Genomic DNA, 26,363 nt, shown 5'->3' with positions numbered 1-26,363 from the left:
CTAATAACAATATTTTAATTTGGATGCAAGACTGGACTGGTAACCAATATAAATTTCGTAAAGACAGGGGATATTGAATCATGTTTCTTAATACGTGTTACTAGCCGCGCTGCTGAATTTGGGATGGTCTGTAATCTGTAAAGTGGTAACCGAAAAAGGAGACTATTACAAAAATCAAAATGGCACATAACAAAAGCATTAACCAAACGTATTAATAACATTACGAATTTCTCCGATTTTGTGTAGTGCAAATAAAGCTGTGCGACACTTTTGTGTGACAGAATTTTCAAAAGTAAGCTTGTTATCAAAAGTAACCCCGAGATTTCTACATACTTTAGCTGCCTTAATTGCCTGTATGACAATTTGATTCTCACTGTATGAGTTAAATGTATAACAAAATTATTTGAAACAGACAGAAACAATGCAAATAGGATAATATCTACAATAACAGTTCAAATACATGTATACTGTATATGTTTAGAATATGTATTTTATATTTCATTCACATTTGAAGCTCTATACATTGTCAGTGTATTCCCTTCTATTCTAATCGTATGTTTCCTGATTTTGTCTTCACACCATTTTTTTCAGTTGATGAGAATATTAGATTGATCATCATTTGATTCGATTAAAAATATTGCATTAACACAATTGTACTATGATGGTCAATTCAAGGGTGTGTGTGCAGTTGGTTTGTATTTATGCTACATGTTTGTTTTTTATAAAAAGAAATATTTATCTATCTCTTTCATAAGAAAAAAAATCAGCGTACACTTCAATGTGTCTTGTCATCTTCCTCTGTTTTATTACGCTCAACTATGTGCGTCTGCACCCCCAGAAGAAAGCTGCAGTATATGCAAAAGGTACTAAATGAATTATTTGATTTTTTTTTTTAATGGGGACTTAATTTATACATTTTCTTAAAAGGCCTTTCAAGTTTATTTGGTTTTGTTTTGTTGGGGGGGGGGGGGTTATATTATGTCTATATACACGTATACAAAGTTGTAATAGGTGCTTCGTCATTATCGAGATTATCGAGTTTAGGATGGCATTGGCAGCAGAATAATCCTACCATGCAGACTGTTTAGGTGATAAAATCTTAATGATCTTAACTTTATGATTTCTAGTACTTTCCATGGTTACAGTAGCTACTGTAGCTCGTACTGTCCTACTTTGAGCATGAGAGCACAATGTTTTCTGTTTCTGCTAATACTTAAAGCTTCAACCATCGTATAAATAACTATAACGCCCCCGCCCCCCCCCCCCCAAAAAAAAAAAAAAAAAAAAAAAAAAATTGATTCAGAATCTTGTAAAGGATTGTAACAATAATTTGGTTTGGCATGTAGAAGGTAAACAAATGAAAGTTCTATGAAAAGTATGGAATATTATAATAGTAAGGGAAAAAATGTTAAGTTTTCATACAGGACTAACAAAAAGAATTCATTTCGTACCACAGGACGGATATTAAATCATTATAGGTATCTTCAATAATATTGTAGGAATACATTTTTAAAAGTCCAAATAATGTCATGCCATTGTCGCCACGTCGCACAGTGGGCCAGGGACGAACCAAAGTGCGCCAAAAGTCATTTTTGGTGATTTTTTTTCTCCAACTTTTGTCTTGCCCAGTTGAAAGGAATACCTCAGTAAAATATTTAATTCCGGTATGCACAATAAGGGTATAAATTTACTCCTTTAAACAGCAAAATCCTATATATTCACAGTTTTAGTGCAAAAGTGACTTATTTTATAAATCTTTTAATTTAACATGTAGTTTTTAAGTTATTGATATGAAATTGCTCTCACATATTCCTAATAGTTTATTTCGTTGCATGAATGGGTTAAAATTGATAGAAACACAATCTTCATGATATTCATGATATACTATAGGGTAATTCACTGAAAAATTGACTAATTATCCATGTTTTTTATAAATGCAAAGAAAATGTTTAGATCTCCTCAGAATTCCGCTTCAATCTTAATACTACCATTTTCTCTGATGTCAAACTTAAGTTGATACCACATTTGGCTGCCCGATCTTGCCCGTTTTTATGTTAGAGCCGATTTCCCTTGCCACATCGCCCCGAAAAATGTGTTGTTTTTTTTAGGTACGCGGCTGAATCATGAAGGATTCGCGGTCATAAATCACGGCGCGTGGGGGCGCGTGACACACGTTCTGACACCGCGGACCAAAATCAACACATTTTTCAGTGCAATGTTGCAAGGAAAACGGCTCTAACATAATAACGGGCAGAATCGGGCAGCCAAATCTGGTATCAACTTAAAGCTTAGATATCAGAGAAAATGTTGGTAATAAAATTTAAGCGGAAATCCCTGGAAATCCAAACATATCCTCTGGATTTATAAAAGAGAAATCCCCCAAAAAACTAGTTTTGGCGCACTTTGGTTCCTCCCTGGCCCACTGTGCGTCGTTTTCACGGCTTCCTATCACTTTATAGAATGCCCCTTTTAACCAAATATTGAAGAAAAAAATTAGGTTCTTCTCATCATCATTTTGCTTCATATACTGCAGGGGTTACAACTCGGCAACGAGTGTCCCAACGCCTCGTCTACCGGGCGAAGGAACTCTTACCACATCGTCATCCGGTCCACCCCTACCTAGCGGTCTTCCACCCGATTCTGGAAATACAGGAAACCCTACAGGAACCGGACTTATTCCAGGTAGACTTTTTTTGTTTGTTAGCAACTCTATAGCTTATATCAAAACCATACCGTTTTATGTTCTTCAAAACATTGGTCTTATTGAGGTTAATATCAAGCCATGGTGTTAAATGGAAGTCCGTAGACCTGGTGTTAAAATGGTTTAAATAAAAGAAAAAATAGTTTGACGAAAGAATATGGAAGTTATGAAGTCTTGTAATTGCGCTCGATCATACACAACTAGGCAATTGGTTCTCATACGGACAACCTTTTCCATTTGCTTTGTAAGCCTACTAAATATAACATAAATAATCATAAATTGCTATTTTCCTTTGAAGAATATTTTCATTCATACATCTACACTCAATATAACTGTTGCACAAATGATTATGTTGTTTACACAACCCGTTTGTGAATTAAATCAATTCCTTCAACAAGTATGAAGGAAGTAGAAGTGTTACCTCGAAAGGTACGTCACTGAGTAGGCAATTTGTGTTTGACTGCAAATATGAAAAATATTAACTTTTTAATTTTTTTATCGGATTGTCCTCGAAGCTGTACTGAGTTGGTTCTCGCTCATATCTGCTTTTATTAAACTCAAAATCTCGTGTGCGTGCGGTGTGTGTATGTGTGTAGGCCTAATTGTTTTCTTTTTACAGTCATGTATTAACCAGAACTGTATGATTATTAACGATTTGTAACCATCCAAATGACGTGACTCACTTTCGAACCGGGGACCGTCTGAGTCTGCACACCAAACACGACACACGACATGCTAGACGGCAAACGATAAAAAGAAACGTTCACATCTACAACATTTGCTACAATGTCGTGTATGGTGGGATGGTGATACCGTTTTTTGATAATGAGAATGTAGTGATGAAATTCATTTAAGATTTAAGATTTGAGTCACAAAAATAATTTCAAAAATAAGGCAGAATTGTAATGCTTTGATTTCTAAAATCATTCTTTATTTGGGTTTTATATGTCAGTGACTAGAAACAATAATGAAATATGTGATAAACAATTTATTGTCTTATTAGCCCTGATATTATAACTAATTTCCTTGGAACTATTTTGTTTGTCTAATAAAAAAGTTCGACTACACATTTGATTATGATTTTAATAATTATGCATCATTCCCTCAATTCCAGTAGGCAAAAATTGGAAAGCCGCATTGGATATTAACAAGACTAGAACAACTAAAACAATATCAAAGCAAAATAATGAAGTAAAACTAAGCTATCGTCATAATTGATTGTTTTCAAATGTGATCCTTAATTCGTAGGATTCATGATTATGCTTTTCATTTTGTGAAATAATATGAAAGGTATAGTCATAAAACTGGTTAGAATGGGCCCCTAGCATTTACAACGAGATTGTAGAAAAATATTTCAAAGATGAACATTCATAATAATAAGAGTAAATGAAAGAAATTGCCACGATTCTATAGGTTTCCGTATGGGTTTACTGTTTATGAGGATTATGTAAAATTATGATGTTTGTGTATTGTGATTTGTAGCTTGTACATTGTCTGTAAATTCATTATTTGATATTTTTCTTCCCCAATAGTGGCCAGCATTATCGCTGTGGGCATATTGCTGGCTTTTGTTGCCTTGTATGGTATTATCATTACATTGATGTACCTGCATCTCAGGTGAGTTAAAGGTGACCTCTCACCCAGCCCTACCCTTTGGCACCCGCCACTTATAGAGCATCCACACTTACCCCCCTCACAAACACACACGCACACACCCTCACACACACACACACACCCACGTAAACACACAGTCAAAAGTAGCGGCGGAGGGCCTATGGTCAATGATGATGATGATGATGATGATGATAAAGGTGATAACAATAATAACAGCGACAATAAAAATTTTAATATCATCATCATATTCATTATAAAAAAAAGACTTACATCGATAATAATGATAGTATCGATAATGACATGAATGAAAATGATAATATTAATATTAATATTGATGATAATAATAATAATGATAATTATTATGATAATCATCATCATGATATAAATTGTAATAATAATTAAAGTAATGATAATAATAACAATATTGAGAATGATAATACTGGTAATAATGATAATAATAATATAAATCATAATAATTATAATAGTAACAATATTGATAACAATATTGAAAACAATACAATGTTACATTTCACCGATAGTCTTTCTTTCCTTTATTTCAGACGCTCTAAACATGGACCCAACACTGCTCAAGAGCAGTCAGTCAGTTGCAGAGAGGGCCAGGAACTCGATCCCTACACGTCCTTAGATGCAACAATTATGAATCAACCAACCTACGAGGATATCAAAGCAACTAGAGACGGAAATAGAGGCCATACGAAAGCAATTGAGGGGGTAGAATATGAAAATCAAACAATAGTGAAGCAAACAGATAGAGTGCAGAAATCAAACTTGGGAGAGGTCGATGGTAATACTGAGCAGGTGTACGAGTCGTTTCATTAAAAATGATTCCATGATTAATATAGTCAAACCTGTCAGTCTACAAAGGTAACCCAACGGAACCCCCACAAAATAGCCACTAGCTGCAAACAGCTTCTACAACACACTTTTCTTTCTCAAAAGAGAAAAATGCATGGCCACTACAAACAGGGGGCCTTAATAGAAAGGTGGCCACAAAGACGCGTCTGACTGTACAGCATGAGCTCTGTGTGAAATTATAAACGTAGCGAGTTTGTCAAAATATTATAGGCCATTACTTGAAAAGCGCTATATAAGAACGAGCTATTATTATTATTAAGATAATCTTTGTTGTTGTTGGTGTTAATATTTTTCATTCTTTTTATAATGAATATGATTTAAGGTGCGCTAGGCCTGTAAATCAAGGTTTTGGATAGGATAGGAATTACAGCTGTGATAAACAAGGATATAATTAGGTTTATTAGTACAGATCTTACAAGACGGATTGAGTTTGATTGCATAATTATTGTGTCATTACCGTATAGAGTCGAAGCAAAGTTGAACTTTAAAGCCATACTGTATTTTTTTTTTTTTTTTTTTTTTTTTATTTTTTTTTTAAATGATATTTTATTTCCTTCCTCACAATTTCACATAACAAGAAATTCACATAACAAGAAATTATCAAGATAAGCAATATAAAACAAGATCTTTGATACAAGACATTTCATAAGTTACATCAATCAATGAACATAGAGAAAAAAAAAAGGAAAAAAAAAGTCTTGCATGTAACAGTGAATAATCAAAATAACAGTAGAGGAAGGTTTAAAATTACATATTACCATCCTATCACAACACTCTCACACCCCCCCCCCTCCCCTCTAGCCCACCCACACCACCTTTCACCACCTTTCACCACCTTTCACACACATAAACACACATACAAACACAAACACACACTGCATGCAACCTGTTCCCTCAACTCACACCACACAAACTCTTAACCCCCCCCCCCCCCCCCCCTAGCCCACCCATCTCATCATACCCCCTTCACGCCGACACACACACTGCATGCAACCTGTTCCGGTTTGTCCACCTGTACACGAGAGAGAATTAATAATACTACTAATAATAATAATACCCACATCCATTAAAGTAAAAATGCATCGATTTGTTCCCATTTCTGTAAGTGCATCCCCAGTTTCCCCTTTTTGAAGGCTATTTTGTATTCCTCGTCATATTTTTTTTTTTTTTTTTTTTAAATGATATTTTATTTCCTTCCTCACAATTTCACATAACAAGAAATTCACATAACAAGAAATTATCAAGATAAGCAATATAAAACAAGATCTTTGATACAAGACATTTCATAAGTTACATCAATCAATGAACATAGAGAAAAAAAAAAGGAAAAAAAAAGTCTTGCATGTAACAGTGAATAATCAAAATAACAGTAGAGGAAGGTTTAAAATTACATATTACCATCCTATCACAACACTCTCACACCCCCCCCCCCCTCCCCTCTAGCCCACCCACACCACCTTTCACCACCTTTCACCACCTTTCACACACATAAACACACATACAAACACAAACACACACTGCATGCAACCTGTTCCCTCAACTCACACCACACAAACTCTTAACCCCCCCCCCCCCTAGCCCACCCATCTCATCATACCCCCTTCACGCCGACACACACACTGCATGCAACCTGTTCCGGTTTGTCCACCTGTACACGAGAGAGAATTAATAATACTACTAATAATAATAATACCCACATCCATTAAAGTAAAAATGCATCGATTTGTTAGAAGCACTGCAAAATCCCATCTAGCGCCATCTCAGGTCAGCTATAGCAGTATGGTCCCGTAACTCGATGCCGTGTGGAGTTTGGGGAATTTTCCCCATGAGCAGCTCTTTATTTGTTTGGCCTTATCAAGGTCCAGTCAATTGGGGTCTGAGGGCCACTTTATATATGCATCTAATATGTATTGAATGGGCTGGTTACATACAACTTTCAAAACCAATTTTCAGTTCCAGACTGCCCCTCAAATCAACTTATGAGTTTTGTGTAAAAGACATGATGTAGAAAAATACAGAGGCCTGTCTAGATGTTGTAGTCTGTTGTTATCTGATTATTTGATCTTTCGACAAGGCTGTAGTATTTCTAGTTGCTTTAGGACTAAGTGGATAGCCATCACATTTTTTCCATTTTATTTTATCTCATTGAAATGGCATCTAAATACATAATAGATTAATTTCGAAATAGCAGTCCAAATTTAGAAAGAAAGGCGAGTTATGGAATTTTCATGTCACCACATCTGCTTAGGCGAATCATAACGCAAAAGATTTTGCCAAGGTCCCCCTTTTGAGAGAAAGAAAATGTAATAATGAAAATAACGGAGAAAAAAATCTAGGGGTAAATCACTGGTCTGCATGAGGGATTCCAGTACAGGAAGTAAAAAAAAAAATCAGAAATTATTTGTAAGTCATTCCCCACTCCCACCTCTTTGACGCAATACTCTATGCTTTCGGAGTTATGACTCTTCATTCGTTTTAAGAGTATTATAAACGCAATGGTATAAGAAGTTTAGGTGTTTATAATTATTTTCTTTAAAATTAAGCCGTATTAAATACGTGGCCCAGGCCACGCCCCATTTGATTTGACAAATAGCCGGTACGACATTATTTTGTTGTCTTTAAGATGACATGCCGGGTTTGCAAGACAAAATGCAAATCCAACCATTGTGTGTGCGAACAAGTTAATATTTAAACTCTTTACAAGGGCAATAGAAGTACTGGGATTTGTTTTGGAATATTAATTGTGGCAATATCGGCACCCCTGTTGTGCCGCTTCAATTGATGTCCCTTGCAACCAGACAGATTCACGACTCATGAGATACTAGATCAATATGATATTTATCACATTAGAGTCCTTATCACATTTGATAGTCAGACCCTTTTCCCTACATTAATAAAACTTTTTCTGTAACAAAAAGTCTATATACGCATTGATTTCTGTATATACATGTATATTTTAATTCGTTTCTATATTTTTTTTCTTCAATAACAGAAAAGAAAACACATTTTTGGCTCATATTATATACAACATGTACATGTGTTGAATATAGCTTACACCATAATGAACACTCCGGCATTCTGCATGGTCTTCTGAAAAATTACTCGAGGATTCACAAAACCGGAATGTCAGTCTAATATGTGCATTCTGACAAATTCTGAGTTGCAAGAGACCTACCTTGATAATTTCATGGGCTGTCTATATAATAACAGCTAGATCAGGAGCAGGATGTTTTGTAGTTATTTTTCTATGATTATGTTGAAATAAATAAAATCAAGGTCTTTTCCTCAGCCCCTTCTCCCTTCTTTTCATTCCTGTCACGTATCAAGTTTGATGATTAAATACAACAAATCCATCTTTAACCTGCCACATGCATATACTAATGAACAAGAAATGTTGTCATACTTGAGTAATGAAGAAGAACAAAGCATTTTGATTATAAGAACTCTCCTGAGATGCTTAAATACAATGTCCATATTTATCTTGATTGCAGCTGCAAGTATGAATATTGGATGGCAAAGGGGTAGAGAGTGATATGATGGTAATATTCAAGACAGAGGAAGCAAGTTGGAGTACATAAGAGAGACAGAGACAGAGACAGAGACAGACAGACAGAGGAGGAAATGAAAAAACCCACAAGCAGTTCTTGAAAAAATGGACAGTGAGAGAGAGAGGGGGAGAGAAAATAGTGAGAGGGAGATAGATAGAATAGAAAGAGAAAGGCACAGAAAAGGGAAGATCAAGAGAGAGAGAATTGTGAGAAGAAGATATTTAGAAAGAGAAAAACAGAAAAAGAAAAAGATTAAGCGGAAAAGAGACAGAGATAGAGAGAGGAATGGGTATTTCAAGGTATTTTAATATAAAATGAAATAACTAGACACATTTATGTTAACCACCTTTTACTTCATTAGCTTGGCATTATCTTTGCTTTGAAACATGCACGCACAAATAGTTATATCAGTACCAGGCCTTTACATTTCTGAAAAACATTGCCCCTTCATGAATTTATGAAAAATAAAAAGAATACACTTTACTTCCTTTTATGTCAAACATAGCTGATAAATGAAGACATATCACCGATACTTAGCAAAGCTTGATGCTCTAATCAGTTCCATTGATTATGCTTCTCTCAACTACGCCTGCTTCGTTCAATCAAAGAAGACTCCGTTTTACTGATTTTGACTGCCTCCTCACCCCCTTCTTTATCTTCCATGATTCCACTATCACCGCGAGGAGGAGAAAGGGTTTGGGCATCTCCATCGCCCCCATTCGTCGCACCGTATCCCTTTCCACTGCCTGTTCCCAATTCTGTTGACTCGGTGAGGTTTAGAGTCTTGTCGCACTCCAGTGTGCTGTCTAGGTCACCACTCCCTACGGAGATGGTGCTCAAGCTGGCGTAAAGGGAAGCGTCGTTCCGTAACCTTCACCCGGGCAGCGTCATTTTTTTCTGCGGCACAGATTGGGGCTTTTTTAAAAAGAGGTCTTGATTTAACCCTAACCCTAACCCTAATCATAACCCTAACCCTAAACTTTCCCATAGGCTCAACACGTACCTAACCCCAATATGTGCCGCAGAAAAAAAAATAACGCACCCGGGCATTACTCCCCGGTTAGTAAGTTTAAACGACATTTTTAGTTTTTAACAGAAATAAGAGAATTATCACTTCAAATTGCTGAAATGATTTGAAAGATGTAAATTCACATGACTGAACTTGAAGTTTTTTTAAATGTTCATGTATATGAATGCAGTTTACTAATAAAAATTCAAATCAAATATGTAAACAAAAGATAAATAACTCTAAGGACACTGACATCAAGCCAGATTACTGGGCAAGCAGCTTCTTTGATATTTGTCAATTATGCTTCTGTATAATGTAATTGTTGCGTCATTCCGCGTTTCGTTTGTTTCTTTGTTTTCATGTTGACAATGTCAAACGAATTCCATTCTTATATTTTCCTTATTTCGATGATATGACTTTAGAACTACCTGTGAAGCGATCACCCAGCGGCCCGGACCAAGAAAACCATTACGAAATTGAGCCCAACGAGGAACCGCATTTCTACGCAGGTGTCCGTATCATAGACAGTACCAACAGGTCAGAACAGGATGGACCCTTGACCAACGCTCAAGAAGACACCAATGGATACCTATGGTATCGAGGAGAGGGATCATCAAAGAAAGATCCATCAGACCTTGATCAAAACAAGAAAGATCCAGGAGACGGCCTGGTCTATCATGAGCTAGAAAAAAACCAAAGAAAATCTGAAAGACAAAGACTGATACAACACCTGCATATCTTGAATTTGATTTGGCTGACAAGCCGAAGGCAGCTAAAGAAGGAACGCAACCTCAAGAGACAGTGAAGTCGACGGGGCAACCAAAGAGTCAGGATAGTCTGGTAGTAGACGTGCCCGAGGAGGATTGTCAGTACGGGAAACTTGACCGTAGTCCCAACAAATCAGGACACCTCAAAAGCCACCCTCATTCTCCAGGAGATGACGAGTATAGACACCTAGAACCTGTGAGCAGTGATACAGGAGATACTCCAGGGTGTCATACAGCAGAGACGTATCAGACCCTGGACAGGAGTCCAATGATGAAGCCGGTTGACGAGAACTTGAAGGTGGAAAGCGGTGCAGAATATGGACAGCTTGATATGACTGAAGCTGAACAGCTTGCAGCGCCATCTAGTGACGCCCCTCTCCCCGAGACAGTAGATCCCACGCAAAAGAGAACGCCGAATGATATGCCCCCGAGTAGTGAGGAAGTGTATGGGACTCTTTAAGATAAAATTGAGTTCTAATCAAAGTGATCACTTTGTGGGAGAAATCTGGAAGCAATTAGGAAAAGTTGATATTTACGTATTACATAAGAATATATATTATGTTAGGTTTTGTAATTATCATGATAATAAATTAACGCGCACTCATGCTGAAAGTCACTTGCAGTGCACACTAAGTGTAAGTTTATGGGACTACACACATGTGACATGGAAGTTTGGTCAGAAACGTTCATATTTCCCCCCTCATATCCCCTCATGTTTCATATATGAGGGTATTTGATGAGCAAACCCTCAAAGGGGACATTTCTACGATGATATTCTTCCAAACAAACATTGAAGAACAAGAAAGTTAAAATATTTTTGTTCAAGTACCTTCAACAGAACTCAACCTTTTCATCAAACAATATCTATTCCCATTCCTGCATCATTCAATACACATTTCTTGTAAATCTTCTTGTATTTCACATGTCTTTTATGAGGCAAAGGTTGTCGGAAGTACTCCAAAAATGGAAATGAGAAAGGGAATGAAACATGGTTTGTGTGACATTTAGAATGGAAATATTCATTTGTGTATTGTATATGTTCGTTGATTTATTTCCTTGTTGAAATGTAGGCCTATGTCTCAAGTTTGTGTTTAGCAATGTAAATTTTGTTTATGTAGTGTTGATAAAGAGTCATCCCTTATACATCCCTTCGAAGTGCCCTGTTTTTTCTATAATTTCCTGTTATTTCCACTGTGAGTGATTTTATCATTTTCAGCTAATATGCATGTAGCTCACACCATTTGTCAGGTTAGTCATATCTTACCATTCTTCCATATGATTCAAAATGTAATTAAATGGAAGTCAATCCTCTTTTGAGGAAGTTAGTCTGTTTTACACTAATATTTCATAAAATACACATTTTCTAGTTGTATGCACTGCTGGGCGATTCCATGCAATGTTTCTCGTACGGCATGAGTCTTTTATTCTCTTCATATGATCATTAACTGATGACGGTAATGGCGAAAGAACATTGATTATCTTTTTAATTTTGTTCATGTTTGGATGAAATAAATGGAAAAAAGAAAAGAAAAATATATTCATGAAAAAGACGGTTTATAATCAATAACTCAATTCATCAAATTGTATTGGCTGATTCACTTCTATGTGCTTGGAATATCTTCGACAACATTGAGGTATGAGAAGAGATCATCTTTAAATAAAGTGAGATTAGATTTTGACCAGCATCATCATATACTCTAGTATAAGAATCAGTGATGATGTATTCGACTTATTCACGTGTGAATATGCTGTCGAAGGTCAGATCGTACACTCTCTATGTAATGAGTGGAAGTACAATGCACTTGGGAGTCATACTTAAAGTGACTCGGTAACATTGTCTCAAATTCTGAAACGAAATCATGGATTTAGCTCATGCTGCAATAACAATTATAAATAGTTAGGTCAGTCAGGAACCCCATGACTTGTACAAGCCGATCGCCTGTCTGATTATCAAGATATTGATGATTGGAAATCGAAATCAAATTTCGAGTTTTCCTAACGGTCTTTATAACACTACAGTCTATTGGGGAAAATAAATATAGTAAAACCGGTCACTCAAAGACTTTTACTTTTTTTGAGGCACTTCATCATCATTTTATAGCGCAATTTTTTAGGGCTTCAATATTAGACCATATCACAGACACTGATGACACGTAGGGCCATGCATCTCAGATTTAACATTGTTAAACGATGCCTTTAATATGACTCATTCTGTTTAGAGTGGAATCTAAACTAAACACACTTTAGAGGGGCTTTAAGCTGTTCTCTAGTAAATAAGGAAATGATTTTGTGTGGAAACTTTAAACGCGCGTGATACTCTGAATAGGGAAGGAAGATCACAAATCTCCGTCTCTAACTGTTGTTTGAAATATGAAACCACAAATTTGTTTAAAACAAAGTAATTCGTATTCACATCCCACTAGAATATTATGGTCTTGTGTGTTCATAATTTTTGTCCATGATATGCTAAGTCGATTGGAAATTTAATGGAACTTTCTATTTTTGCAATTAAAGAAATAATCTGTCATCCAATTGAATTCACTACCTAGTAAATAGTTTAGCTAGAAATTGAAAATAAAATGCTTTAACTGATCGCGAGATAGGCTGTATTATTTGAAAGGTGGCTTATTTTGTTGTAATGATATTCTGATTCAACACATTTGGGGGACTTAATATACACACTGTATCGATGTACATGTAAGTAGTCCTGTATAATTACTTTTTTCTGCTGTGAAAATATCAAGTAAGATTATTAGGATAATAAAACGATGGCGGTTGGTAACGACTATGATTTTGTTGATAATGATGATGATAATGATAGGATGATGATGTTGACGACGACCATGATAATAATTATTGTTATGATGAGGAGGAGGAGAAGGAGGAGAAGGAGAAGGATGACGATGATCAGAATGATGATAAAGATTGTAATGATGATGATGAAGATAAAGATGATGATGATGAGGAGGAGGAGAATGATGATGATGAGAATGATGATAAAGATGATAATGGTGATGAGGATGAAGATAAAGATGGTAATGATGATGATGAAGATAAAGATGATGATGATGAGGAGGAGGAGAATGATGATGATGAGAATGATGATAAAGATGATAATGGTGATGAAAATAAAGACAAAGATGGTGATGATGATGGTGATGATGATGAGGAGGAGGATGACGATGATGTGAATGATGATAAAGATGATAATGGTGATGAGGATGAAGATAAAGATGATGATGAGGAGGAGGAGGATGACGATGATCAGAATGATGACAAAGATAGTAATGATTATAAGTATGATGACAAAGATGATAATGATTATGATGATGAGGATGATGATAATGAAAGTGATAATTAAGAGGAGGAGGTTAGAAATAATGATGATGATGGTGATAATTAAGATGATGACGACAACGATTAAAATAAAGATGATGATGATGATGATGACGTTAAAGGTAAAGACCAGTTATGGTCATACGATTGCATTGTGAAAGAAACGTTGTGGAATCGATCAGAAAAGGTTGATCATCTAGCATCTAGCATCTGCAAGGTTCTGGAATCATCAAAATGATAAGAAATTTGGCCCATTCTTCGTAAAGTTACAAGCACTATACACAGAAAGATGTATATGGGACTACCCTATATCTCTCACAGACCATGAGAGAAACAAATTTACCAAAGATATGAATTAGTAGGCGGTTTCCCGGCAAATTTTGTATCATCATGTATTAGTCAAAACATATTCTTTCACATGATTGGTAATGAGAGCTTCCATTTCATTTTTTGAAATTGGGTCGTTTCCAATACTGGTCTTTACCTTTAATAATTGTATAGGTGGCAACAATTTTGATTTGAGCAACATGTGTATGATCTAGCTCAACTTTATTTGAAAAAATTGCCAGGATTGTTTCGTCATTATTTTATTGGCATACAGGCAAAGTGCACTGATCACAAATGACTTAATACTTCCAACAAATCCGAAAAATGTATATATTAGTGCAATGCATCAGAGTTTACAGGAAGGTGGACCTTGTGGACAGGATATCCTTGATTCATTTGCATGTTATCACAGATTCGTATAATTATATTTACCATGATCGCTATAGATCTGGCAATTACACCAAAATCAAAATAACAATGTGGTCTTAGAAAAGGCAGATTAAATGCCTGTCCAATACCCCCTCTGCCATAGACGCCATAAGTGGGGGGGGGGGGGGGAGGGGGGGGGCAAGGGCGCCCCCTGACAGTGTCACAAATGCGGTATCTAAATATGCTCATCTGACCATAATTAAATGCCAAAACAAAACATGAGCTTCATGGGGCTCAGCCCCCTGTACCCCACGCCAATTAGTGACCTGCCAATGTCACAAATAAGTATTATCTAAATAGTCTGTTTTAACTCAAACTTTCAGATTATTTTTAATTGTACACCTATCATTGAAGTTACTACATTTGCACCATTTCTCTCATCTTTACAATGTTACCAAGGCCTAGTTCAAAATAAGTTGTCTCGATCTATACCTCAATCTACCGCGCCTAACTTATCTCCTTTCGAACTCGCTTTTCCCCACCCTTCTCGACTTATCATATCCTTGTGTGTATTACACTCATATTTTCTTACATTTTCATTCCATTATCTCCCACATGTAATTGTTTATGTATAAGGGTAATTCAGGGAAGAAGGAGGGTAATTAACAGGGCAGGCGCGCCGGAAGCATTTTGGGATTTGGGATGGGGGGGGGGGGGGACATTCCAGGTAGGGGACTCATCTTTCAGGGGCAGTGGCGTAATGAGCAAAAACGTTGGGGGGGGGGGGCAGAAGAAAAATCTTCATCACCACCACTTTTACATGTTACATGCATGCCCCGCGGAACGTTTTTCAAAGTGGAGTATTAAAGATCAGGTAGAGCGTAGCGAGTGGAGCGAAAATTGGCGTAGGGTCCAGGGGCTTTGCCCCAGCTGGGGTCAAGGGGCGGAGCCTCCGGAAGCTCAGGGGTTATATGAATTTCATTACGGTCAGATAAGCATATTATTAACGATAACAATTGGGAAAAACTGATCTCATTGATACCTTAATTCTCACAACTATATTATTATAATTTCATTACATTTTAGGTGAATGTAAATCAAAATGATAAGAAATTTGGCCAAGTCTTGGTAAAGTTACAAAAACTGTACACATAAAGATGTACATGGGACTACACGAACACGTGGCGTAAAAATCTTTTGTACGATGTTACATGACATATTTAGAATATGAAGGCATTTGAAGAGATATGCTTTTCAGGGACCATATTTAATCTGATGTTCCTCCACACTTGCATAATAACAATGATAACGCTCACAAATTGTTTTTTACCTCTTTCCCAGAACTCAACCTTCTCTTTAAACAATGCGTCGTCATTCGGGTGTCCTCGTTCTATATGCAGTGTATGTTCTAGCAGATACCATAATAGAGAGAGAGAGAGAGAGAGAGAGAGAGACTAACTGCTGGAAAATACTGCCCAACAGGATGATTGACGATACATCAAAGCGCAAATGAGTCGGATTATTTTCTCTTAAATATTGTGTGTGAATAAGATAACTACTCAAGAAAGTAAAGATGAAAATCAGTTATTATATCTTGGTGTTGATTCAGCTTCTGTCGACGATAAACTATGGACTTGGGGCATCGGGTGGAGGCACTCCGATAAGCGGTGTCGTCATGGAATGGCAAGAAATCGTGTCGACGCACCTTTGCCCATTGTACGTATACAGTATATGTAATTATGATTATTGAAAATTTGAATGAGTCATGTCGGCAAATTTGATAGCATGTCATATACATCACTATTTGGACAAGTCCAAGTTTCTTTCATCCCATACGTTACCGACCGCATCTAAAGTTTCAGTACAGTTTCTGATCACGGGTTTATTTTACAGTCCTCGAAAAGCCTGGATCAGACTAATTATGACATATTTCATGTAAATTTATGTTTAGAATTCCTCAATACTTGGTAACTATTAGGATACTGAATGTATATCCTAGACTTGCCCATTTAAGTATGATATACTTCTGTAGGGCTACTCTTTAGTAAGTACCATATCCATCGACAGTACACTCAATACATGTGCCAGTGCCTTAAAAGGACGTCACACGTAGCAGTCCACTATGTCGACGTGCAAATCTAAAAGTCCCTAATGATAAACTTTATACAACATGCTACACATAATTGTCTTCCCCATCGAGTACACTCAATACATGTGCCAGTACCTTTAAAAGAATTCACACGTAGCAGTCCACTATGTCGACGTGCAAATCTAAAAGTCCCTAATGATAAACTTTATTCAACATACTACACATAATTGTCTTCCCCATCGAAAAATAATACACAGCCCTTCATTGTGGATATTTTTTCTTCTTTTCTTTTCCTTCTTCCAGGATTGCCTGTGAGGGTTGGTGTGATTGTACCGAGGTGGAATCTAACTTTATATTTGCTGAAACGACTGTCGATGAGGTTTCTCCTGAGTGCTTTAATAAAAGTTTCTCTGAAGACGGCAAATTAAAACGTAAGAGTATATTCCTATATAGCAACGAGGAAATATCATTACACTTTCAAAGCTTAAAATGATTATTTTTAAATTAAATTCATTGTACTTCTATCTGGAGTAAATATTAAACATAGATCTATGAATATAATGTTATTATATAGCAACTAAATAACAACTACAACAACAATTGAATCCAAATAACTAGAATAGAAAGCACATGGCTATGATTTTTTTAAATTATTATTATCATTATTATTAGTAAAGGTATTTTAGGGGGTAGAACAATTGCTCCTCCTCATGTCCCGAAGTACTTCACGAGGTCCGTTATTTAATCTCTCCCTCCCTTTCATCCGAGTTGAGTCTTTGTGAGGACTGGCCTTAAAAATGGGGGTCTACATAATCGGGAGAAAAACCATCTAGGGATCGTGAGCTTTCGCGGTTTTTTAATTACGCTTATCCTCTTCTGACGGTCCCGGGTTTGCCTTTGATTGTTCAGAAACCTAAAACTCGGAACTTGTATCTCACAAACCCAAGCATCTAAAGAAATACCCCATCCTATCTCATGAAACCAATGAATCTCTTCTGCAAAAAGTGAAAAATTAGAGCTGCCCCCCCCCCCCAACAACGACAACAAAACACCTCAGGGGAGTATAATATTGTAAACCCCTGTATGTCCCATACGGCTGGTTATGCTTATTGATTGGTATCTTCATATACAGGGATATTTATACAAGTGTTTATGTCAAATTCTCTGTCACTTTGAAACAGTTTTCACCGACTGCGACCCGGCGGTACTTGACTCAGGTTATTTCAGATGGTGGCCCCCGAGTGGAGGTGCTCTCCCTCAAGGAACTACTTGTTTGCCTCATGCGATGGCGGGTGCACTACTGGAGCGAGTGAGAGGCGGTGACAATGGACTCTACTGGAAAGTGTGTCTCACTGCCGACCATTGTCTAAATGTCAGCGAACTATGTACGTCTGCACCTCAAGAAGATAGCTGCAGTATATGCAACAGGTACTTAATAACTTATTGGATTTATTGTTTATATGGGGCCTTCAGTTTTTCCTGTTTTTAAAAGGGCTATCATGTTTTTTTGTTTTGTTGTTCAAAATAGTCACGGCTCCCTGTCACGGCTTCCTGTCACTTTATAGAGTGCTTTTTGTCAACAAATATTTTTAAAAAAACACTTAAGTACTTGTAGCCATCATTTTGCTTCATATCCTGCAGGGGTACCAACTCGGCAACAAGTGTCTCAACGCCTCGTCTACCGGGCGAAGGAACTCTTACCACATCGTCATCATCATCGTCATCATCGTCATCGTCATTAGGTCCGATCCTACCTAGCGGTCTTGCACCCGATTCTGGATGCACCGGATTTAATCCAGGTAGATGTTTAAGTTTGTAGCAACTATATAGCTTATATATAAATCATACGGTTTAAGTTTCTTCAATCTATTGGTCTTCTTGAGGTAAATAGCAAGCAATGGTCTGAAAGGGAAGTCCGTATAGACCTGGTGTTAAGATGGTTTAAATAAAAACAGTCACAGATAAGTGAATAGTTTGACAAAAAATCTAACAAGAATACGGAAGTAATGAAGTCTTGTAATTGCGCTCGATCATACACAACTAGGCAATTGATTCTCCTACGGAAATCTTTTCCATTTGTTTTGTAAGCCTACTAAATATAATATAAATAATCATGAATTGCTATTTTCCTTTTTTTTGCCCCCGGAAATTTGACAATCGCGCCGGCCGGTATTTTGCTTATTACCACCGCCCCCTCCCCTTGAGCAACACACACACAAAAATTCTGGTCACAATTTTTTTTTAAACTTTTTTTTTTGGGGGGAGGGCCCGTCTTTTTTTTCCAGGGGAAGGGGGGGGGGGGTCATGACCAAGTCGGCCACCCCCCGGATCCGCGCCTGCTTCATGTATCTCTGTCTGTCTACCTCTCACTCTTTTTGTGTCCCTCACAATCTCCCGCCTCTCTCTCTCTCTCTCTGTTTACGAGTTCATTGCTTACAATTTATTAAGATATAAGATGTGACAAAATGAGTGTGATTCCAATGACTTACATAAAACAGTGATAATATATGATACTAAGTGGTACAAAACAAAGATATTTAATATTCTAATTCAAATCGAAGATGACATAAATTGATAAAACACATTCTATGAATAGAATAGCAGAAAAGAAAAGTTCCATAAATATTAAAGAAATTAATTTTTGATGCAAAAATAGTAGACTGATATGAATAAACTAAATGTCTTTCATATTGGTGGTACTGTAATGTATGTAAATGTAGTGCAGACCACATTCAATTCAAAAAGTTATCCCCAAAGGGCTGTGATATAGTACATAGATTACATAGTTTGATCCCCTCCTCCCAAATAGTATCTGCTGGCACTAAGATGCACAAGACTATAAGATCTGCAAATATCGATGGTTAAGTCAAAATATGTATTGATACATACATGTATTAAATGGAAAATCTCCAAAATTTCATTTTAAAGATAGATTTTCAATTTCCTACTAAAAAAGAACAAAAGAAGAAGTAATAAATGTACTCTACTAGTCAGACTCTCAATGACAATCTGTAGGACTAACTAGGGCGTAGAGATGTAGGCGTTTTTTTGACACACATTGCAATATCAGTCAAATTAAGTTTGAACCCCCTCCCTCCCCCCCCCCCCTGATAAGGTTTGGATATTTTCTGATAGTTACTGTAATAGAATGCTGAAGTGAACCGATTTTTCTTTTGTCCACCTTGAATTTGTAATCTTTTGAATGTGTCCTCATTCTCCTCAGTCACTCACGAGCTTATTCGCTAAACTTATTGTTGAGGGAGGGGGTTGGATGGGCAAGGGGTAGTAGGGTACTGTGTAAAGAACCTTGACAAGGGTTTTGTTATACAGGTGTTGATGTTGGAAGATGTTAGACTTGGGAAGACACATTTTGAGATTAATGAGTCTGAAATTATTTTCCTCGCCTCCATCCTGTTCTTCAGAGTATTATTTTTGCATCATCAACCGGGTCATATACAAGCATGATCTATGGTAGATGTTTACATGTCCCTACAAGATACAAATCAATGAACAGAGATAGATAGACCTTCCTAAAAAGCATTGGAACATATTTTGTACACACCCATTTGACATGCACAGCTGTTTCTTAATGAAATATGCACTGAACACATTGTAGCTAAATTACATCGATTAATGATATCGAAATCAATAGCAACCAAACATTTAATATTAATGAAAATAAATATGATTAGACAAACAGCTTGCGCCAAGTATGGCAAGTGACTATAACCTATGTATGCACGATCAGAGCTTCAATTTGTATGAATTGGTATGTTCGTATCATGACAAAAAAAATTCTCCTCATCATCATCATTCTGTAAATGAGAAAGTTGGTTTCTAAATAATTCCCCAGCTAAGATAGAATAATTGAAATTATAGAGGGAGCAAGAAGCTACAAGTAGTACAATGGAGCTTTAAAATAAAAAAAAACAACACTGCGAAGCGTACCAAATGTTTTAATTGTCCGTCACCTTTTTGTAAATGAGTGAAATTTGCTATGAAATATTACATAATCCAATCACTTTATAGGCAATACAACAAGGTATGGAATGTTTGCATTAAGTTAATTTCTTAAAAGTCTTTACCAAAGTCTTTTAAAAATCTTTCGGGTTATTATTGAGTCAGTAAAGTAAATCATTTATCTGGTTTTTCTCACAAAAGGCTACTGAGCAGTGGTATACTCCCAAGAAAATGAAATTTCTTATTTCTTTTTGTGTATACTTCTTTAACATAAATTCCATTGTTTCATATAAATTGATGGATTTTAAATGACAAGTCTAATAAGCTAATCGCTTAAACCTATACAGTGGAACCTCATTATAAAGAGCACTGATGAAACAAACTTGTGTTATCACGGTTCTTGTCTGGCCAGGCCATCTCTTTGTATTCTATGGTCTTGTTAGCCCTGATATAATAACTAATTTCCTTCGTACTATATCTTTGTTTGTGTCTAATAAAACAGTTCGACGACACATTTGATTTAATAATTATTGCATCATTCCCTCAATTCCAGTATGCAAAAAATACGAAAGCCGCATTGAATATTAACAAGAATAGAACTAAAACAATTCCAAAGCAATAGTAATGAAGTAAAACTAAGCTATCATCATAATAGATTATTTTCAAATGTAATCCTTAATTCGTAGGATATGAAATATGAAATATGAAAGGTATAGTCATAAATCTGGTTAGAATGTCCCCCTAGCCTTAACAACGAGATTATAGACAAATATTTCAAAGCTGAACATTAATATGATAAGAGTAAATTAAAGAAATTGCCACGATTCTAGGTTTCCGTATGGGTTTACTGTTTATGAGTATTATGTAAAATTATTATGTTTGTGTATTGTGATTTTTAGCCTGTACATTGTCTTTAAATTCATTATTTGATATTTTTCTTCCCCAATAGTGGCCAGCATTATCGTTGTGGGCATACTGCTTGCTTTTGTTGCCTTGTATGGTATTATCATTACATTGATGTACCTGCATCTCAGGTGAGTTAAAGGTGACCTCTCACCCAGCCCTACCCTTTGGCACCTGCCACTTATAGAGCATCCACACTTACCCCCTCACACACACACACACACAACACACACGCACACCCACGTGCACACACAGGCATGCACAATTATAAACGCACACTGAGATCAGTCAAAACTAGCGGCAGGGGAGGGGGGGGGGGCTGTAACTGACTCCATATATTATATGCCTATCGTCAATGATGATGATAATGATGATGATAACAATAATAACAGCAACAATAAAAAAATATATAATTTTATCATCATATTCTTTTAAAAAAAAAAAAGAATTACATTGATAATAATGATAATCACGATAAAGATAACAATAACAAATGATAATATTAATATTAATATTGATACAAATAATGATTATAATAATAATAATAATAATCATCATGATGATATAGATAACAATAATAATAATAATAGTAATAATAATACTAACAATATTGAGAATGATAATACTGGTAATATTGATAATAATCATCATGATAATATAAATTATGATAATTATAATAGTAATAATAATGATAACAATATTGAGAAGAATGCTATGTTACCTTTCACCAATAATCTTTCTTTCCTTTATTTCAGACGCTCTAACCATGGACCTAACACTGCTCGAGAGCACTCAGTCAGTTGCAGAGAGGGCCAGGAACTCGATCCCTACACGTCCTTAGATGCAACAACTATGAAGCAACCAGCCTACGAGGACCTCAAAGCAACTAGAGACGGAAATAGAGGCCATACGAAAGCAATTGAGGAGGTAGATTATGAAAATCAAACAATAGTGAAGCAAACAGATAGAGTGCAGAAATCATACTTGGGAGAGGCCGATGGTAATAATAAGCCGGTGTACGAGCCGCTTAATTAAAAGTGATTCCATGAGGTAATAAATTAAAGTCAAACTGTCTACAAAGGTAACCCAACGGAATCCCCATAAAATAGCCACTAGGTGCAAACAGCTTCTACAACACACTTTTTCTTTCTCAAAGGAGACAAAATGCCTTAATAGAGAGGTGGCCACAAAGACGCGTTTGACTGTAAAGCATGAGCTCTATATATAGTTATAAATGTAGCGAGTTTGTCAAAATATTATAGGACATTACTTGGAGATAATCTTTGTTGTTGTTGGTGTTAATATTTTTTTTTATATAATGAATAGGATTTAGGGTGCGCTAGGCCTTTTAATCAAGGTTTTGGATAGGATAGGAATTACAGCTGTGATAAACAAGGATAGAATTAGGTTTATTAGTACATATCTCACAAGACGGATTGAGTTTGATTGCATAATTATTGTGTAATTACCGTATATAGCCGAAGCAGAGTTGAACTTTAAAGCCATACTGTCTAGAAGCACTGCTCTGCAAAATCCCATCTAGCGCCATCTCAGGTCAGCTATAGCAGTATGGTCCCGTAACTCGATGCCGTGTGGAGTTTTGGGAATTTTCCCCATGAGCAGCTGTTTATTTGTTTGGCCTTATCAAGGTCCAGTCAATTGGGGTCTGAGAGTCACTGTATATGCATCTTATATATTGAATGGGCTGGTTACATACAACTTTCAAAACCAATTTTCAGTTCCAGTCTGCCCCTCAAATCAACTTATGAGTTTTGTGTGAAAGACATGATGTAGAAAAATACAGAGGCCTGTCTAGATGTTGTAGTCCTGTTGTTATCTGATTGTTTGATCTTTCGACAAGGCTGTAGTATTTCTAGTTGCTTTAGGACTTAGTGGATAGCCATCACACTTTTTTCCATTTTATTTTATCTCATTGAAATGGCATCTAAATACATAATAGATTAATTTCGAAATGGTAGTCCAAATTTAGAAAGAAAGGCGAGTTATGGAATTTTTATAATATCACCACATCTGCTTTAATAGGCGAATCATAATGTGAAGGATTCGGCTACGGTCCCCCTTCAGAGAGAAAGAAAATGTAATAATGAAAATAACGGAGACAAAAATCTAGGGGTAAATAACTGGTCTGCATGAGGGATTCCAGTACAGGAAGAAAACAAAAATCAGAAATTATTTATAAGTCATTCCCCACTCCCACCCCTTTGACGCAATGCTTTCGGAGTTATGAATCTTCATTCGTTTTAAGAGTATAATAAACGCAATGGTATAAGAAGTTTAGGCGTTTATAATTATTTTCTTTAAAAATAAGCCTTATTAAATACGTGGCCCAGGCCACGCCCCATTTGATTTGACAAATAGCCAGTATGACATTTGTTGTCTTTAAGATGACATGCCGGGTTTGCAAGGCAAAATGCAAACCCAACCATTGTGGGTGCGAACAAGTGCAATAGAAGTACTGAGATTTGTTTTGGAATATTAATTTTGGTAATATAGGCACCCCTGTTGTGCCGCTTCAATTGATGTCCCTTGCAACCAGACAGATTCACGACTCATAAGATACTAGATCAATATGATATTTATCACATTAGAGTCCTTATCACATTTGATAGTCAGACCCTTTTCCCTACATTAATCAAACTTATTCTGTATCAAAAAAGTCTATATACGCATTGATTTCTGTATATACATGTGTATTTTATATAAAATCAAAAAAATATCAATGCAATAAACTGTATTTTGATGGTTGTAAGATCTTTTAAAAATGTGTTTTTACCAACTTAGCAAATATTTTGTAGTAATTTGAAGGAAGAAATGTATCAGCTATACTATAACGCAATTACCAAAAAAATTAAAGATAGAATACCATAGAGATAAATCTTCAGGGGCAAGTCTGATATGTAAAGTGCTATTCGTTTCTTTATGTTTTTTCTTCAATAACAGAAAAGAAAACACATTTTTGGCTCATATTTTATACAACATCTACATGTGTTGAATATAGCTTACACCATAATAAACACTCCGGCATTCTGCATGTTCTTCTGAAAAATTACTCGAGGATTCACAAAACCGGAATGTCAGTCTAATATGTGCATTCTGACAAATTCTGAGTTGCAAGAGACCTACCTTGTTAATTTCATGGGCTGTCTATATAATAACAGCTAGATCAGGAGCAGGATGTTTTGTAGTTATCTGTCTATGATTATGTTTAAATAAATCAAATCATGGTCTTTACCTCAGCCCCTTCTCCCTTCTTTTCATTCCTGTCACGTATCAAGTTTGATGATTAAATACAACAAATCAATATGTAACCTGCCACATGCATATACAATTGAGCAAGAGATATTGTCATACTTGAGTAATGAAGAAGAAAAAGCATATTAATTATTAGAACTCTCCTGAGATGCTTTCACATGATCTATCTGGATTGCAGCTGCAAGTGTGAAGATGGGATGGTAAAGGGGTAGAGAGTGATATGATAGTAATATTCAAGACATAGGAAGCAAGTTGGAGTACATAAGAAGAGACAGAGAGAGAGAGAGAGAGAGAGAGAGAGAGGGTAAGAGACAGAGAGAGAGAAAAGATAGAGACAGAGAGAGGAGGGAAGGAGAAACCTCACAAGCAGTTCTTGAAAAAAAATAGACAGGTAGAGAGAAGGGGGGATGAGAGAATAGTAAGATGGAGATATTTAGTAGGAAGAGAAACACAGAAAAGGGGAGTTCAAGGGAGAGCATAGTGAGAGGAAGATATTTAGAAAGAGAAAAACAGAAAAAGAGAAAGATGGGTTAGTGAAAGGGAATGCACTTAACACCAATAATACACACCAACACAATGCATGTAATGGGTATTTCAAGGTATTTGAATATAAAATGAAACAACTAGTAACGTTTATGTATACAGTGATACAGGAGATATTCCGGGGTGTCCTACAGCAGAGACGTATCAGACCCTGGACAGGAGTCCAATGATGAAGCCAGTTGATGAAAGCTTGAAGGTGGAAAGCGGTGCAAAATATGGACAGCTTGATATGACTGGAGCTGAACAGCTTGCAGCGCCATCTAGTGCCGCCCCTCTCCCCGAGACAGTAGATCACACGCGAAAGAGAACGCCGGATGATATGCCCCCGAGTAGTGAGGAAGTGTATGGGACTATTTAAAGATAAAATTGAGGTCTACTCATAATGATCACATTGTGGGAGAAATCTGAAAGCGATTAGGAAAAGTTGATATTTAGGTATTACATTAGAATATTATGTTAGGTTTTGTAATTATCATGATAATAAATTAACGCGCACTCATGCTGAAAGTCACTTGCAGTGCACACTAAAGTGTGAGTTTATGGGACTACACACATGTGACATGGAAGTTTGGTCAGAAATGTTCATATTTCCCCCCTCATATCCCCCATGTTTCATATATGAGGGTATTTGATGAGCAACCCCTCGAAGGGGACATTTCTACTATGATATTCTTCCAAACAAACATTGAAGAACAAGAAAGTTGAGATATTTTTGTTCAAGTACCTTGAACAGAACTCAACCTTTTCATCAAACAATATCTATTCCCATTCCTGCATCATTCAATACACATTTCTTGTAAATCTTCTTGTATTTCACATGTCTTTTATGAGGCAAAGGTTGTCGGAAGTACTCCAAAAATGGAAATGAGAAAGGGAATGAAACATGGTTTGTGTGACATTTAGAATGGAAATATTTATTTGTGTATTGTATATGTTCGTTGATTTATTTCCTTGTTGAAATGTAGGCCTATGTCTCAAGTTTGCGTTTAGCAATGTAAATTTTGTTTTATGTAGTATTGATAAAGAGTAATCCCTTATACATCCCTTC

At 36.3% G+C, this 26,363-nt stretch overlaps 2 protein-coding genes across 2 annotated transcripts; both read left to right on the top strand.

Annotated features, from left to right (window-relative positions):
* The first annotated feature begins 179 nt into the window (after positions 1-179).
* Positions 180-5,297, top strand: LOC100888734. Its single transcript, XM_030972737.1, has 5 exons — positions 180-208; positions 768-863; positions 2,534-2,682; positions 4,234-4,318; positions 4,876-5,297. The coding sequence occupies exons 1-5, from the start codon at positions 180-182 to the stop codon at positions 5,153-5,155; spliced, it is 639 nt and encodes a 212-aa protein (XP_030828597.1). The 3' UTR covers positions 5,156-5,297.
* Positions 5,298-15,992: 10,695 nt separating this feature from the next.
* Positions 15,993-24,756, top strand: LOC105444214. Its single transcript, XM_030972069.1, has 6 exons — positions 15,993-16,263; positions 16,940-17,067; positions 17,818-18,064; positions 18,278-18,435; positions 21,546-21,630; positions 22,255-24,756. Exons 1-6 carry the CDS (start codon positions 16,121-16,123, stop codon positions 22,532-22,534), a joined length of 1,041 nt encoding a protein of 346 aa, XP_030827929.1. The 5' UTR covers positions 15,993-16,120; the 3' UTR covers positions 22,535-24,756.
* The last annotated feature ends 1,607 nt before the right edge of the window (positions 24,757-26,363 follow it).

The sequence above is a fragment of the Strongylocentrotus purpuratus genome, unplaced genomic scaffold (genome assembly GCF_000002235.5).
Source record: "Strongylocentrotus purpuratus isolate Spur 01 unplaced genomic scaffold, Spur_5.0 spur5_scaffold_6, whole genome shotgun sequence".
Classification (NCBI taxonomy): Eukaryota; Metazoa; Echinodermata; class Echinoidea; order Camarodonta; family Strongylocentrotidae; genus Strongylocentrotus; species Strongylocentrotus purpuratus.
The sequence above is the reverse complement of the archived record's forward strand: the minus strand, read 5'-3'. Positions and strand labels throughout refer to the sequence as shown.

Bases quoted from the DNA above. Each gene is read 5' to 3' on its own strand.
- LOC100888734 (XM_030972737.1), top strand. From the start codon at position 180: ATGGCACATAACAAAAGCATTAACCAAAC. The intron at 209-767 runs GTATTAATAACA...AAAAAAAATCAG, and splicing joins AACAAAAGCATTAACCAAAC to CGTACACTTCAATGTGTCTT. The intron at 2,683-4,233 runs GTAGACTTTTTT...CTTCCCCAATAG, and splicing joins AGGAACCGGACTTATTCCAG to TGGCCAGCATTATCGCTGTG.
- LOC105444214 (XM_030972069.1), top strand. From the start codon at position 16,121: ATGAAAATCAGTTATTATATCTTGGTGTTGATTCAGCTTCTGTCGACG. The intron at 17,068-17,817 runs GTAAGAGTATAT...ACTTTGAAACAG, and splicing joins TGAAGACGGCAAATTAAAAC to TTTTCACCGACTGCGACCCG. The intron at 18,065-18,277 runs GTACTTAATAAC...CATATCCTGCAG, and splicing joins AGCTGCAGTATATGCAACAG to GGGTACCAACTCGGCAACAA.